Source organism: Oreochromis aureus, linkage group 3 (genome assembly GCF_013358895.1).
Source record: "Oreochromis aureus strain Israel breed Guangdong linkage group 3, ZZ_aureus, whole genome shotgun sequence".
Lineage (NCBI taxonomy): Eukaryota > Metazoa > Chordata > Actinopteri > Cichliformes > Cichlidae > Oreochromis > Oreochromis aureus.
The window spans coordinates 128641763-128657504 of NC_052944.1; the positions used below are offsets into that span (position 1 = coordinate 128641763).

The 15742-nt window shown below is 40.1% G+C and overlaps 1 protein-coding gene across 1 annotated transcript in view; it reads right to left on the minus strand.

The window, feature by feature from the left end:
- Positions 1-108: 108 nt before the first annotated feature.
- Positions 109-15742, minus strand: part of LOC120438074 (trichohyalin-like) — a 66301-nt gene continuing 50667 nt past the window's right edge. The window contains exons 11-15 of the mRNA XM_039608519.1: positions 10578-10661; positions 10172-10255; positions 4037-4099; positions 726-857; positions 109-617 (exon numbers count right to left, since the gene is read on the minus strand). Of these exons, the coding sequence (XP_039464453.1) occupies positions 340-617; positions 726-857; positions 4037-4099; positions 10172-10255; positions 10578-10661 (641 nt within the window). The 3' untranslated portion in view covers positions 109-339. The remainder of the gene's footprint in view (positions 618-725; positions 858-4036; positions 4100-10171; positions 10256-10577; positions 10662-15742) is intronic.

Genomic DNA, 15742 nt, shown 5'->3' on the forward strand with positions numbered 1-15742 from the left:
TAAAAAATAATGCAATTTCCCAACTTATAGAAAATAGTCATTACCTAATGGTGGAGCAGCACTTTATGAAGAGCCAAATCAAAGAAAGGACAAAGAGAAGAGAATCAGTGACCATTTAACTGGATTTATTTGAATCAAAGATAACAAGAAGAAGTAAATTATCTGAGTCAGTAGAATCAGAGGAAAGGTAGAAACAAATAAACACAAAACTGGAACCCAACAAGAAAGAGAGAGAGAGCAATGAACATATTTCAGCAGGTGATTTAGTTCCTGTTTTACTTCTAAAAATGGCTAAGCTCCGCCCACACAGGGCAGTCCAAACAGTAAGTGTTTCAGCTGTCACATAGTGAAAACCAGATGACCACTGAAGGTGGTGTGATGATATTCATTGTCATGTATCCTTGTATTAGCCCAGAGACGTACCGACACCTGATCTCCAACCTCTAGAAGCAGTGAGGCTCCATTAGAGGCACTCACACCACCAGATGTTTGTTGTTCAGATACAATAAAAATGTGCTCTTCATTCCTGAACAACACAGCAGCTGCACCAATGTTTCCATGTCCAAATATCCTCCAGACAAAGTGGTAGACCCCTCTCACTGGTGCAGTGAAAATACCTGTGGGACATTTGTTTTTGTCATGTTAAAAAGAAAATCAGCTGTTAGAACATCTGGAACATCAGCTTGACATCAACATAGCTGAGAAGTGACATTCAGTATTATTACCTGTGTATGGGTTGTAGGCATTTCCAATGTTTGTGACAACACGTTTGAAGATCAGAGTAGTCTGACTGTTATAGGGTCCAGTATTTCCACGGCCTTGATCCAGCAGAGAGGCTGAGAAAGCCAACTGTTTGACTGAGAGAGAGAAATGTCATTATTTTAAACTTTGTGCTTTAAAATGATAATTTTCCCAATAAAGTGAGCATGACAGAAAGGTATGGCGACCAATGAAAGGTAAGCTCTGGGAACAGGCTATGAAACAGAAGAGGAAGGTAAGTACACACACTATAGTTAACTGAGAAGGCCATATGGCCACAGACTAACATTGGTTAGTTAAACTGGCGAGGACTAATTGAGTGTGTCAATCCTATACTGTCGAAATGACTGCCCTCAGGTGGGTAGCCAGGGGCACAGTGTTGCCAACTCCTCAATAAGAAAAATCGCTATTGGCTGTCCTGAAAGTCGCTAAATGACATCATAATTGGTCCTGCCTATGTAATTGTAACAGACGCTGTAGGAGAGAGAAATAACATCAGGGAAGAAACATAAAGTGGGTACAGAAACACCCTAAAAGCATTTAGAATTTATTTAGAACTACAAATTAAATTTCTCTTTTCTCTTCTCTTATTATTGTTTTCAATAATTCCAACCCTCCTCCTTTATCTGGACTTGGGACTGGCAGAAGTGACCCAAAATAGGCACAATGGGGTTACTGGAGTTACTTTTTTGTTAACTCCAGTAACCAAAAAGTTACCTTCTGTGTGAACCACAGAAGGTAACAGTAAAAGAAGAACATTAAGAATCAAAATGGACAAGCAAGCCTCACCACACAGCTTCAGTCGAAATCAGATGTACAAGATGGAGTTATGGCTCTGTAAGGACATCAGATTTCTAAGTTTGCAATGATTGGAATGGTGTATTTTAGTGCATTGATTCTTAAATCAATGCACTAAAATACACCATTCCAATGACAAACATTGGAAATGCCTACAACCCATACACAGGTAATAATACTGAATGTCACTTCTCAGCTATGTTGATGTCAAGCTGATGTTCCAGATGTTCTAGAAAAATGTACAGTTACCGCTGCTCCCGCCTTGTGTTACAGTCCGGGGGAGGCAGCAGTTTGTACGCACAGGTGTGAACATATACTACTCTCATATCAGCTGGGGCGACTGCTGCGTGAGGACTACCTGCCGCCTATGAGTGTTTTTGCGTGAGCAAGGTGCCCACAGCTTGTTGAGAGGAAGAGTGATACATGCATTTACGTGAAAAAGTCGTCATAAGTCCAACATCAGAAAATGTCGCCAGATTTGTCACTAGTCGCTTTTTAGAAAAAAAGTGTCATGGTCCCGGGACTTCTGATCTAATGTTTTGACATTCTGTATTGAGTTCATTTGTATTCTTAAGATCCCTCGGTTTTCTGTTCAGTACTGTTTATTACATTTCCCCCCTGTGTTGTCCTCTGTGTAACTGTGTATATAGTGATGTGAGTTATTGTGCTTTGCTCCCACTCCTTGTGTTCTGTGTTTTCCTCTTTCCGTCATGTTCTCTCTCTCTTTCTCTCTCTCTCTGCCTCTCTCTGTGTACTCTCTGTGTTATGTTTAAGGTCCGCGTCTTGGTGTCAGCATTCTCAGTTTCGTGTCCTCGCCGCGCTGTTATAAGTGTTTGTCCTCAGCTGTGTTCCCCATGTGCTTCCACTTCCCTCATTACCTTCAGTGTATTTATTTCAGAGTATCCCTTTGTTCCATGTCACGTTGTCTCTCATGCTTTGTGATCCTTTGTGTGCCTCTCTGTGGAGCTTTAGGTTATATTTTCCCAGTCTAGTTTAGTTCATCATTAGTTGTGTCATTTTCCTGAGTCTACAATAAACTGCCCTTTTGAGTTCATTCCCGTGTTGCGAGTCCTGCATTTTGAGTCCTCACCTCCTGCCTGCACACAGCGATTCATGACAAAAAGTTGGTAAGGGGGTCTGAAAACTCGCTAAAGTTGGCAGCACTGACTGGGAGGATCAAAGAGTCTCCACCCAGAGGAAAAGAGCTGCTGCTATGGAGAATACTATGACTCATCCAAACCATGATAAACAACAACTGGACCGACTGAACCTATGTCTCAATTCAGGGGCTGCATCCTTCGGAGGACCCGGCCTTCGCGGTCTACGTGGGCCGGGTCCTCTGAAAATCGAGAAGGCAGAAAGTGCAAGGTTGAGAAATGGGATAATCCAGCCTTCAGATTTGCATCACCAGCTGTCTCAGTGGAGTTTAAAAAACTCAGACGTCTGCCCCTATTTATCTAAAATATGACAGGACATTGGAGTAAATTCTCTAATTGTCTTCCTTCTCTCTCCCCAACCGGTCACAGCAGATGGCCCCGCCCCTCCCTGAGCCTGGTTCTGCCGGAGGTTTCTTCCTGTTAAAAGGGAGTTTTTCCTTCCCACTGTCGTCAAAGTGCTTGCTCATAGAGGGTCATATGAATGTTGGGTTTTTCTCTGTAAGTATTATTGTAGAGTCTACCTGTACAATATAAAGCGCCTTGAGGCAACTGTTGTTGTGATTTGGCGCTATATATATAAAATAAAACTGAATTGAAAAAATTCTGTTTAATTAGTTTTCTGTTTGACATTTATCCAGCTGTGTGAAAACTATAACTTTGATCTCAGCCAAACTGATTTACTCAGGAACAAATAAAACACTGAAAAAAGTCAACCAATCACATTTTTAAGTTATCTAAGTGACTTATATATCATGTTCATAATGATTTCATTTTTTATAAATAATAAGTAGTTGCCGCTATTGTTTGAAACTGGAATTGGCTGTGCCGCATTATGAATTCTGGGATAGGTTGGTCCACGAAGGATACACCTGACCTGACCCTTCAAATCCGGGGAAATGACGGATGCATTTGTTGGCCGCATTTGGAGCAGCCTTTGAATTGGGACAGTCTTCGTTGTGTCGCTGTGAAGTAATCTACCTTCAAATGCGGCCTCTGAAGGCATTAGTAAAACTACTATTAAGACATCCACATAATATATTTAACAAACTATGTAATTAATGTCAGGATTTGGCAAGTTTGGCAATATTACACCCAACACAGTGGAAATGGCTTTCATACGAAGAAAAAAAGTGGCACAAAAAGGTCCCAGTATGGCACAAGGGTTAAATTAATGTCAGGATTCAGACAATTATTTCCCCAAATCATTGCGATGTTAATTCCCTATATTTAGGTGAGGGGTCATGGGATTATAATGAAGTTCACAAGAAACAATATAGAAAATCTATGAAATAACTTCTACAGAGGTGATTTCAACACAGTACCTTGTAGCTTCTTCTTCAGCTGGATGATCTCAGCCTTCTGACGCTCCACCTTTTCTTTTTGTTCTGAGAAAATACAAAATAAAGAAAAACATCTTTCTGACAGCACTCAGTGATTCACATGTTTTTATCTGTAAGAAAGTAACTGTGGCTCTCATTCAGTTTAACATTGTCATCTTTATCCACAGTCAATGATAGTGATGTTCGATTCGTGAACGAATCGTTCAATACTCGAGAATCACTTTACTGACTCGTGAATCATGATTCACAGGCGCAACTGACTCACTGACTCATCCCTGTTGCTGTTAGCAAACTAATTCCATTAGTAGAAATATGTCTAGCTTATAGTTAAAATTGTGGGGAAAAAAACAACAGCCAGTTTATTAACAAAAACATTTCTGCTCTGAACTGGAAGAAAAAACCCTGAGTAGAAGCTCACATCAAGACAATAGTCTTGACAATAGTCACAGTAGCATCGCTCAGCTAGCATGCTAACAGCAAATATGAGTTACTCACCCCCTCCCTTGCTGTTCTGAATCATAGCGTGAACGAATCACTCAGGACTCACTAACCCCCTCCCTCCTGGCTCACAGCTTCTTCTTCTTCTTGGTTGGCAACCAATGTTAAGGCGCACATTTAGATGAGAAAATATATATTTGACACATTTAAGGAAAATACTAACAAAATAAAATTAAAAAAAATAAATGTTCCCTTTAGAATTTTTTTTTGCTCTAAAGAAAATAGTTGTTTTCTTTTACAATCATTCATCTTAGCAGTAGGATTTACATTAAAAGAGAAACAAATTAAGTTTGAGTGAAAATATACATTTTTGCATTCTCTGGTCAACTGACTCAGTGACTCAAATGACTCAAGATACCCGATTCACTTTGGTAAGTGACTCATTAAAACTCGATTCAGTAAAAAGAATCAAATTTACCATCACTAGTCAATGAACTTTGCCTAGATGAGTTAGTGAAAAAACTTCTTATTGTGTTTTGTAATACCCCTGGCTATAGATGTTTTCTCAGTATTATTGTCGGTTCTTTGCCTTATAATATAAACCCATGACATTGAGGCTATTGTTTTGATTTGGTGCTATGAAAAATGATTTGAATTTCATATTATTTTGATAACATTTTCTGTAAACCTCTTCACCCATTAAAATATAAAAACTTAATGTTACATTTTGAAAATGTAAAATAAATGGACAACACTTTACAGCTAGTTTGGCCACTGTACATGGAAACCTGGGGATCATGGACCAGCTGTTGGATTTGGAGTCCTCTTTTCACAGCACAAAACTTTTGAACCAAAGTATTAAATAAAATCACAAAGTTGATTAAGGACTAAGAGTAAGCATGTAGGACTGTGATCATTACGATTACGACTATTGGAAAGCGTAAATAGAGAGAATTACCAATAGTTCTACGTACAGTACCAAACCGATGTGGTTAGCTCCTACAGCAGCATTTAATTGACCTCATTAATCATCAGAAATATTTTATTTTAATCATCAGAAATATTTACAACAAAATTCTGAGAACCTTCACAGACAAAATTCTAAATATTTCTGCCAGAAATACACACACATGGACTTTGTGTTTTGACTACTGCCCAAAGTAACCATGTGTGAATGTGGTCGTCGCCCGACTGACTGTTTATTTGCAAAGTATTTAACATTAGAATGGGAGGCAGAGCCTTCAGTTTTCAGGTCCCTCTTCTGTGGAACCAGCTTCCAGTTTGGATTCAGGAGACAGACACTATCTCTACTTTTAAGATTAGGCTTAAAACTTTCCTTTTTGCTAAAGCATATAGTTAGGGCTGGACCAGGTGACCCTGAATCCTCCCTTAGTTATGCTGCAATAGACGTAGGCTGCCGGGGATTCCCATGATGCATTGAGTTTTTCCTTTCCAGTCACCTTTCTCACTCACGATGTGTTAAGAGACCTCCCTGCATTGAATTGTCTTCCTTCTCTCACCCCAACCGGTCGCAGCAGATGGCCGCCCCTCCCTGAGCCTGGTTCTGCCGGAGGTTTCATCCTGTTAAAAGGGAGTTTTTCCTTCCCACTGTCGCCAAAGTGCTTGCTCATAGGGGGTCATATGATTGTTGGGTTTTTCTCTGTACGTATGAAGCGCCTTGAGGTGACTTTTGTTGTGATTTGGCGCTATATAAATAAAATTGAATTGAATTGAATTACTAGTTAAGGCTAAAGGCTGAAGAGAAACCTAGGGTTTTTCTCATTTTCTTCAATAAGTGACAAATAGTAAGATGTTCTGGCTTTACAGAGGGCTTTCTTATAAAGCAACAAACTATTTCTCCAGGTATTGATAAGATTTTCACGATTCCTATTCCATTTTCAATTCTGTTTAACGATTGGATTCTTTATCGATTCTTTTTTAAAAAGGAGAACACACAGATCGATTAGCTTAGAACTTTGTTTTATATCTTTTCTTTGAACAAGATTTATGAGTAACATGGCCTTACAAACCCAACAGTGAGATCTTAAGAGATCCACAGCCTACGGCTCTTCAATGGGGTGTCACAGGGTCCCCAGGAAAAAAAAAATTGTAAATGTAAAATAATAAAATAAATATTCTTCTGTAGCAATAACAAAGTATAACATAAATTATTCTGTAGCAATTACACAAGAATATCCAGTAATGTCCCTGCCTACAATTAAACACATTCACTTACCGAAAATCGGGGGCATCTGCTGTGCAAATGGGTGCAAGCCTTTTACCACAAACTTAGTCACTGCTCGGTGACATTCGGCTACCCTGACCTGAAAGGAGACGCTAATGGCAGACTGCAGCGAGAACTGCCAGCATCTGAGCCAGCCAGACTGTCTCTCTCATCGTGGTCACCTAAATGCACAGTAATGGCAGGTTTTGTAATAAGGCAGATCGCGCTAACATAATATGCACTGTTAGTTGATTATTTACCTGCCGCGTAACGGGAGAGGGCGTGCAAAGCGTTACCGCTGCTGCTGGGTTGAGATTCACGAGTCCGGAGCGGAATTAAAAACACGACATTCATTTAAGGTTATCGCGTGTTTTGTGAGCAAATGCTTTTGCATATTCGTAGTGTTTCCTCCCTTAAATGAAATAGCTACTTTCCAAGTATTGCAAGTTGCCCTGTTGTCATCAGTTCTCATAAAGTATAACCAAACTTTTGAGTGTTTGAGCCGCTTAGGCGCCGTGTTTCCTGCCAGGCAAATGAAGCTCCGCAACATGGTGACGTCATTCGGGGTGACTGGAATCGATAAGGGAATCTTTTACAAAAATGGCAAACAATTCCAAGGAATTGAAACAGTGGGAACCGGTTTTCAACAAGAAGCGGGTTTCGATACCCATCCCTAATTATTTTATCTGAGCTGAGCACTAATTCAGATAAAATGTATGAGAAATCAGACAGAAACTCTGTGTAAGGCCCAGGTGGACGATAGATGGTAACAAGTAAGACTGGTTTCTGGGTTTCACAGGTGGGGTGGACGAGGCTAAGCATCAGGCTTTCAAATGAATTAAAAGTCTGTCTTGGTCTTTGGTTGATTAATAGGTTGGTGTGAAAAATTGCTGCCACACCGCCCCCTCGGCCTGTGCTTCGAGGTTTCTGTTAGATAGGACGACTCGGGGGTGTTGATTTATTTAAACTAACATAATCATCTGGCTGCAACCAGGTTTCTGTAAGGCAGAGTAAATCGATTTGTTGATCAATTATTAAGTCATGTACTAACAGAGACTTGGAGGAGAGAGACCTAATATTTAATAATCCACATTTCACTGTTTTACTCTTTGGTTCAGATGTGGATACTGTATTGTTCTTTCTTTGTGATTTTTATGTTTAAGTTGTTTGTTGCTGGTCTTTAGTTTGTTTTTGTCTGTTTGGGAGCTGACACAGTCTCAATGGAGATGGGTTTTCTTGGGGGTAGGAGGAGAGAAGCTGCAGAGAGGCGTGTAAGAATGCAACTCTGCTTCCTGGTCCCAACTCTGGATAGTCATATTTTGGGGGGTTTAATAAATTTGTCCATATTTCTAGAAATGAGAGCTGCTCCATCCAAAGTGGGATGGATGCCGTCTCTCCTAACAAGACCAGGTTTCCTCCAGAAGGTTTGCCAATTATCTATGAAGCCCACATCGTTTCTGGGACACCACTCAGACAGCCAGCAATTTAAGGAGAACATGCGGCTAAACATGTCACACCTGGTCAGAGATTCAAGTAACGAGTAATGTAAGGGATTACCATTGCAAAAATTAGATTACCGTTACTTTCCCGTAGGAACGCTGCGTTACTGCGTTACTAAAACCGTGAGTTTTTTGCGAGAATGTCTCATGACAGTGACGTAAGCGAGTGCGACGTTCGTGACAACAGCTGTCTGCAGATCAACAATGGATAATATATCAAGTACGGGAGAGAATATGAGCATCCAGCGTTTAAAGCGTGGAAGTACTGACCTTATTTTGAGTTTGATTCCATAAAAAGTGACAAAAACATTAGCGTCCGTTGTGTGTGGGAAGAAAACTTCTTTTTACAGCGAAAAAACCCCCCCTTAACTTCCAAGCAAGCGCCGAGTGCGCTACGACTGTAATGGGAAATTCATAGAGAAACTCGCGGATTCTTCCACTGACCGCTGCGGCACACCTGCACCAGGGTAAACCTCCGCCTACCCCAGTCCTGCTTTACAGGTGAAAACAGAGCAACTAGCCTTTGACTTTATTTATTTTCTGCTGTGTTTTACTTGCATCTATTTGAAAGAGTGAGTGTAAACACAAAAAATATTTTATTTTATGTCCTGGAATGTGCAGAAAATAGGTTTAAATGTTAAACAAATTTCTTCCAGTCAGAGAATGTTGCATATAATTTAATTTTTGCTTGATGCACAAAGTTAAAAGATTAAAACTAATAAAACAAGTTTTAAAAAGAGACTTTTCCATTTGATTACATTTTGTATGATGGATTATGCAGAAAAAGTAGAATTGGGCTGAAAGATCTATCGCTTTATCACCTATTCAGGTTGTAAATTGTGTTTTTTAAAAGTAACTAAGTAACTAAGTAATTAATTACTTTTGAAAATAAGTAATCAGTAAAGTAACTGGATTACTTTTGGGGGGAAGTAATCAGTAATTAGTTACTGATTACTTTTTTCAAGTAACTTGACCAACACTGCTCCTGGTCTGATTGAGGAGGGGACCAGAGAAAAGTATTGTTATATATTGTTATTGATATTGTTTTGGCAAAGTTACACAACGATTCAATACTGATTTTATTGACTTCCCACTGACGTAACCGGGTGTCATTACTCCCGACAGGAATTATAATTTTACTGAGTTTACCTTTATCCTAAGCCAGCAGTTTCAAATTTCCTTCAATGTCGCCTGCTCTGGCCCCTGTTAGACAATTGACTATGGTTGCTGGTGTCTCTAGCTTCACATGTCTCAGAAAAAAAATCCCCAATTACCAGAGATTGACCCCCAACGGGTGTGTTGCTGAGTGGGGAAAAACGGTTAGACACATGAACAGGTTGGTGGTGTACCTGGGGCTTCTATTTAAGACTATGCTTCCTCCTCACCGTCACCCAGCTGCCCTCTTTCCCCAGCTGCTTGGGGTCTGCCGGGGAAGAGCTAGTGGCTGCACTGCTTATAGGGGCCTGGCTAGCTACGGGTGATTTGAGGGTTCGAAGTCGAGTCTCCAATTCAGTAATCCTGGCCTCCCGAGCTGCAAATATGCTACATTTGTTACAAGTATCATTACTGCTAAAGGAGGCCGAGGAGTAGCTAAACATCTGACACAATGAGCAGGAAAGTGCAGGAGGGACAGGTGAAGAGGCCATGCTGCTAGCGAGTTGGCTACGACCTAAGCTAAGCTAGCGAAACACTAAAGACACAGAGAGTGAATACTTTGACGACAAATCAGGGAGTGAGTACACAGACAGTGTGCTTCGGATGAAGCACATGAAGATTATAATATGAAAACAGAAGTTATCTAAAAGTTTTTAATTAAATTGGTATGCAGATAAACTACTCAAAAACACAACTGTGTGTTGGAAAAGGAACAGGAAGTGATACTCTGCCGCAAAGAGAGTGAACACTAAGGCGTCATGTTATGTTGTTATGTTGTAATTTCAGAGTACTACACAGTACCTTCTAGCTGTTGCTTCAGCACATAAGTCTCAGTCTGCTGTCTCCCCAATTTACGTTTTTGTGGAAAACCGTCCCAAACTCGTCCTTTAAATTAGAAAGGAATTTTATTTTAGCTTCTTCATAGACAACAAACTGTTATTCAGTGTTTCAGTGATTTAGTTGCATCTTGGTTTGTGCTTCAGACAAACATGAACTCAGTTTAATGTAATTCATTAAATTAGATCCAGTAAAGAACTTAGTACGTGTTCAAAGCAGTTTTTAATTTCTGTGTATAACATTAACATATTCAGACATAAATACTAATACATAAATACTAATCTGGTAAATTAAATTTGGGGAATTCAGGCCAATCATTAATTACATAAATGTCTATTTTCCTCTTTGTAAGTTCAGATTCCCACTGTACCTTCTAGCTGCTGCTTCAGCTCATAAGTCTCAGTCTTCTGAGTCTCCAATTCACGTTTTTGTCTCTCCAGGTTTTCTTCTTGTTCTGAGAAAATGCAAAATGAAGAAAGAAAATCGTTTTGACAGCACACAGTGATTCACATGTTTTTATCTGTAAGTAAGAAAGTAACTGTGACTCTCATTCTGTGTATGCTACACTGAGCAGTAGTGTCCTCCATGTCCCCTCATCATCCACCTCGCACACTGCAGAACCACAGGACCACACCTCCTACAGGTGCTGGGTGGAGAATGGTTGAAGGAACAGACTTGTTTGAATGCATTACGGAATACAGCATTCGCTTTGCCTAATGAAGGGGTAACCATCGATATTATGTCATACACATATACAGACTTAACATATGACATTCTGTGTAAATTTTCTTTCTGACCATAAGCAGCTTTCTGCATCATCTCTTCAGCATCTTGTACTTGTCATCACACTGTGTTTATGGGCTAAACGAGGAATAATGTCCTTGTAACTAGAACAGATTCTGTAGTACGATTTCATTAACTCATCCAAACAAGGCATTTCGTTAGTGATGGGTCGGTCGCGAACGAAATGGCTGTTAGAGCTGGATCTTTGACGTGAACGGCGCGAGCCGGCTCCTTATCACGAGCCGTGGTTTTTTTTTTTCTTTCTCTCACCCTCTCTCTCTCACTTTTTTCCTGCTTCACTCCGCATGCGATCCTTGTGCTTGGCGCGCAGAGGGGTAGTTACACTGGCAGTAGCACAGGAACGGGAGAGACAGAGAAAGAGAGCCAGGGACAACAACGTCACATTAGAAAGGTATAGTAATCATCCACAAATAAAGGATTCAGAAAGTTTATTCATGCAGGTCCATATGACAGAGAATGTGCATGTTCTTTTTGTTTTCATATTGTAATTTATAATTAATTGTGTTGTGGTTTGCAGTGTTTTATGTTGTTTCATTTTAAATATGTTTTAAAGGAAAAAGCTGAAAATTTAAATGGTTAAAAGTTGAAGTGTGACTAGCTGGTTTTTGTATTATATGATTTATGTATTAAATTTTATGTGGAGTGAATAAATAAAAGTATATTTACGGTGGCCCCTAGAGACAAAGCACGTACAAATTTCAAAACACGTATGAACTCTGAAGCACATACAAACTCGAAAACACGTACAAACTCGAATTCACGTAAAAACTCAGAAGCACGTACAAAACACAACAGAAGTGCTCCAGGATGCTAGGGGCAGTGTTGAGCTTTGTTACCTAGTGGCTACACAAGCCAGGAAGTACCAACGACCGGATTTGGTGTGTGGTAGTAACAGGTAAATGAACATTTTTTTAAAATTATTTGAATATATATGAGTGTTTGTGTATAAATACACAAACAACACACATATGCTTTCAATTGTGTAATTTAAGTAGTTGTATTAGATTGAAACATTTGTTTTATACATTTTACATATAAGTCAAGATCATTACACACAGGATGGCCTTAGCCTGGTTGCCTAAGTTGAGGTCAACTAAGGTGCAGAGAGCATATGCAAACACATACACACACATCGTTTCAGTTGTGTACGTGCTGGCCTTCTGTCTAGTGGAAAGGTTACAAGGTGTAGCTGATGAAGTGAAGGGTGAAACAAAGGGCAGCAGAAGCTGACACATACACACACACATAGTAGGTAGACTCATTTATATAGGTAAGAGTTTAATTATGTTTTGCTTGCGACTGCAAAGTTGTGCCTGCATGAGTGACAGTTTGTGCAGAACGTGGACCAGATGTCCCAGAGATAAGCGACACCGAGGATGGTGACAGGAAGCACCTGGGGTCGAGCCGAAGACAATGTTCTTTGTTAAAAACTGTGTTCAAAGTTAACTGAACGTTTGTGGTTTTGGAGTGACGTATGCTTTGTTTGAGTCTGCCTGCCAACCCTATAAAGTCTTTGTTCTGACTATTGTAAGATAGTTCAACGCTGAATCTGCGCAGTGGTTTGGACTCCGCACGTGTGTACATTAAAATGTCGTCTAATTGCACCAGCCCGGATCAGTGGTTATTTTTGGATTCCGCCTCAATATTAGAACCTTAACATTTGGGGGCATCGTCCGGTGAGAGGGGGAATTCTGAGGTGTAGACGGAGAGATCCGGGGTCCGTGGTGATTAGACGGGCAGATACGAGTCAGTGGTCTGAAGTGAGAGACAAGCCGGCTTATACAAAGGTAAGGCACATACCTGTTGAATTTTCCAAAGTGTGCCACATTGGACATTAGAAAATTAAAGTCTACTCACTGAAAATTACCGGTGAATGTCTGTTTTGATTTTGGTGAAGTTTTCATGAGGTTTACCGGTTGAAGTAATGATAATGAAGTATAAGTGACAGTACTGAGTAATGAGAATAAAGGAATGAAAAGAGAAAGCAGTTGGACTGCTAAGTGAACTTAGAATGATAGGGAATTTGGTCATTGTGTGGGTTAAAGTCCCGTTGGTCATTTGGTCTACGTGTGATGGTCATTTTTGTGGGTTGAAGTCCCCTATGTCCACAACGGGAGATCTGCCTCAATCTGAATCCTGTTTTGGGTGTGGATTGTTGTTTCAAGTTATTCTAAATTTGTCTAGAACGACAGCGGCGTCTGTTAAGAAGCGCATTTTCTCGGAGGTAACGCTCCCTCCTGGGTAAAGACGTTTACCCTTGACTTAGCGGCGACTATGGGTTAGTACGGTACGACAAGCCGGGAAGAACTGGGGAAACTTCAAAATTGCTAGAGGTTGGAGCCTCTATCTGCGCTTTTTTGGCTACCTGTAAATTAAGTTAGGGCTAGAAATGTGGACGGAACGGTTGGAGCTGGTCCGGTGAATTGGTCGCAAAAAGTCTGGGACTGATCGGTTGGACCGTTATGGTAAATTTATCGAAATTCGGTAGGTGTTTTAAAAGGCCTAAAATCTGTGCAGTTGTAATTAAAAGACGTCTTTGTAATATAAAATGAGAGATCTTTGTGTGAGAGAAGTCTCTGTGTCATCAGTGCACTACCGGATGTGCACTGATGGTGTATTTATGTAAATGAGGCAGCTGCTGCGGAGCGCATGAGATGATTGTTGCTTTCGGTTTCGTGTTATCTAGCTTGATAACTATTGTTTGTAGATGTTCTTAAATGCCTGTGACTGAGATGCTGGTTTTGTTCATTAGAATTGTATAAATAGAGTTTGAATTCATTACTGTGGCTGTATAGTCATTGACTGAGCGTTGATATATATATAGATTGAGTGTATTGTACAGTACCTAAGACCACTATATATTTTTCGGTAGTAACCTCTCTTGAGGAATAAATGGTGGTGTGTTTTATTTTTTCAGTTATGTGTGTGTGGTGAGAAGCTGTGAGGATGATGAGAGGTTTCAGTTTTTTTTCTTTTCTTTTTGACTTGCTCTTTCTGATTATGGAAGGCATGTCCAAAATACTCGTATGAAAGTGTATTTGGAGTGATTTTAACCGTGTGAATGCTGTCAGTATTTGATTTGAGTGACTCTACGTGATTTGTCTGAGTGAGTGAAAAGGTGGAAGTTTGAGAGAAAAGGCAGTGTGTGTGAGACGATTCAGGTCTGAAAGAGGTTGGAACATTTAAAAGTGTGTATGAAATATATTTCTTTTGTGATGTAAAGTAAGATGTTTTAAAGTTTGAAAGTGCTTTTAATTCAAGAAATGCATGAGTGATGGTATGAGAGGTTGAGTTTATTTTTCTCTCAGTTCAAAAACACATAAGTATATACACTTGGTACACCCACTTAAGAAATTATCGTGTGACTGATGCTACAAAACTGACCTAAACAATGGTGATGTGTGTGAAGAAGTGTTAATTGTCCTGATGTTTGAAAGCGCTCTAGTTAAATGTGTGTGAGTGAAATGAAGGTGTATTGTTTTTAGATCAAGATTTAGTAGAATTAAGGAGGGTTTTTAGACAAATAAATACAAAGAGAGACAGAGTCTGCAGAAACAGGAAATGTGTGCCTGTGGTGTGTCTGGGACAGGAAACGCATGCCCATAAAAGGTAACTGAGTGTGTAAAGAAAGAACATAGAGAGACGAACGAGTTAAAACTCGAGGCAGATGAAGCAAATGGAGGTTTTAAGAAAAAGTTACATGGTTTTGAAGTTGCATGCTTTGCAAAAGTGAAACCGAAAGCAGAGTCTGAGTGCAAGCCAAGAGCATGGTGTTTTATTATGCATTAATATCTCTGATTAAGCTTTGATTAAGCTTTAAGTAGTTGTATTAGATTGAAACATTTGTTTTATACATTTTACATATAAGTCAAGATCATTACACACAGGATGGCCTTAGCCTGGTTGCCTAAGCTGAGGTCAACTAAGGTGCAGAGAGCATATGCAAACTCTGTGCACGCACAGACAGACATATACACATGCACACACATCGTTTCGGTTGTGTACGTGCTGGCCTTCTGTCTAGTGGAAAGGTTACAAGGTGTAGCTGATGAAGTGAAGGGTGAAACAAAGGGCAGCAGAAGCTGACATATACACACACACATAGTAGGTAGACTCATTTATATAGGTAAGAGTTTAATTATGTTTTGCTTGCGACTGCAAAGTTGTGCCTGCATGAGTGACAGTTTGTGCAGAACGTGGACCTGATGTCCCAGAGATAAGCGACACCGAGGATGGTGACAGGAAGCACCTGGGGTCGAGCCGAAGACAATGTTCTTTGTTAAAAACTGTGTTCAAAGTTAACTGAACGTTTGTGGTTTTGGAGTGACGTATGCTTTGTTTGAGTCTGCCTGCCAACCCTATAAAGTCTTTGTTCTGACTATTGTAAGATAGTTCAACGCTGAATCTGCGCAGTGGTTTGGACTCCGCACGTGTGTACATTAAAATGTCGTCTAATTGCACCAGCCCGGATCAGTGGTTATTTTTGGATTCCGCCTCAATATTAGAACCTTAACAACAACCTGAAGAGCCGGTTCGGAGCCGAAAGAGCCGGCTCTTTTTAGTGAGCCGAGCTGAAAGAGCCGGTTCTCTAAAAAGAGCCGGAAATCCCATCACTACATTTCGTAGAGGGCTTTTTGAGGATCCCAAAGTTGTCCTTAAAATTGGAAAGGAAGTTATTTTGTTGCTTCTGCCAAGACAAGAACCTGTGTTATTCAGTGTTTTAGTTGCATC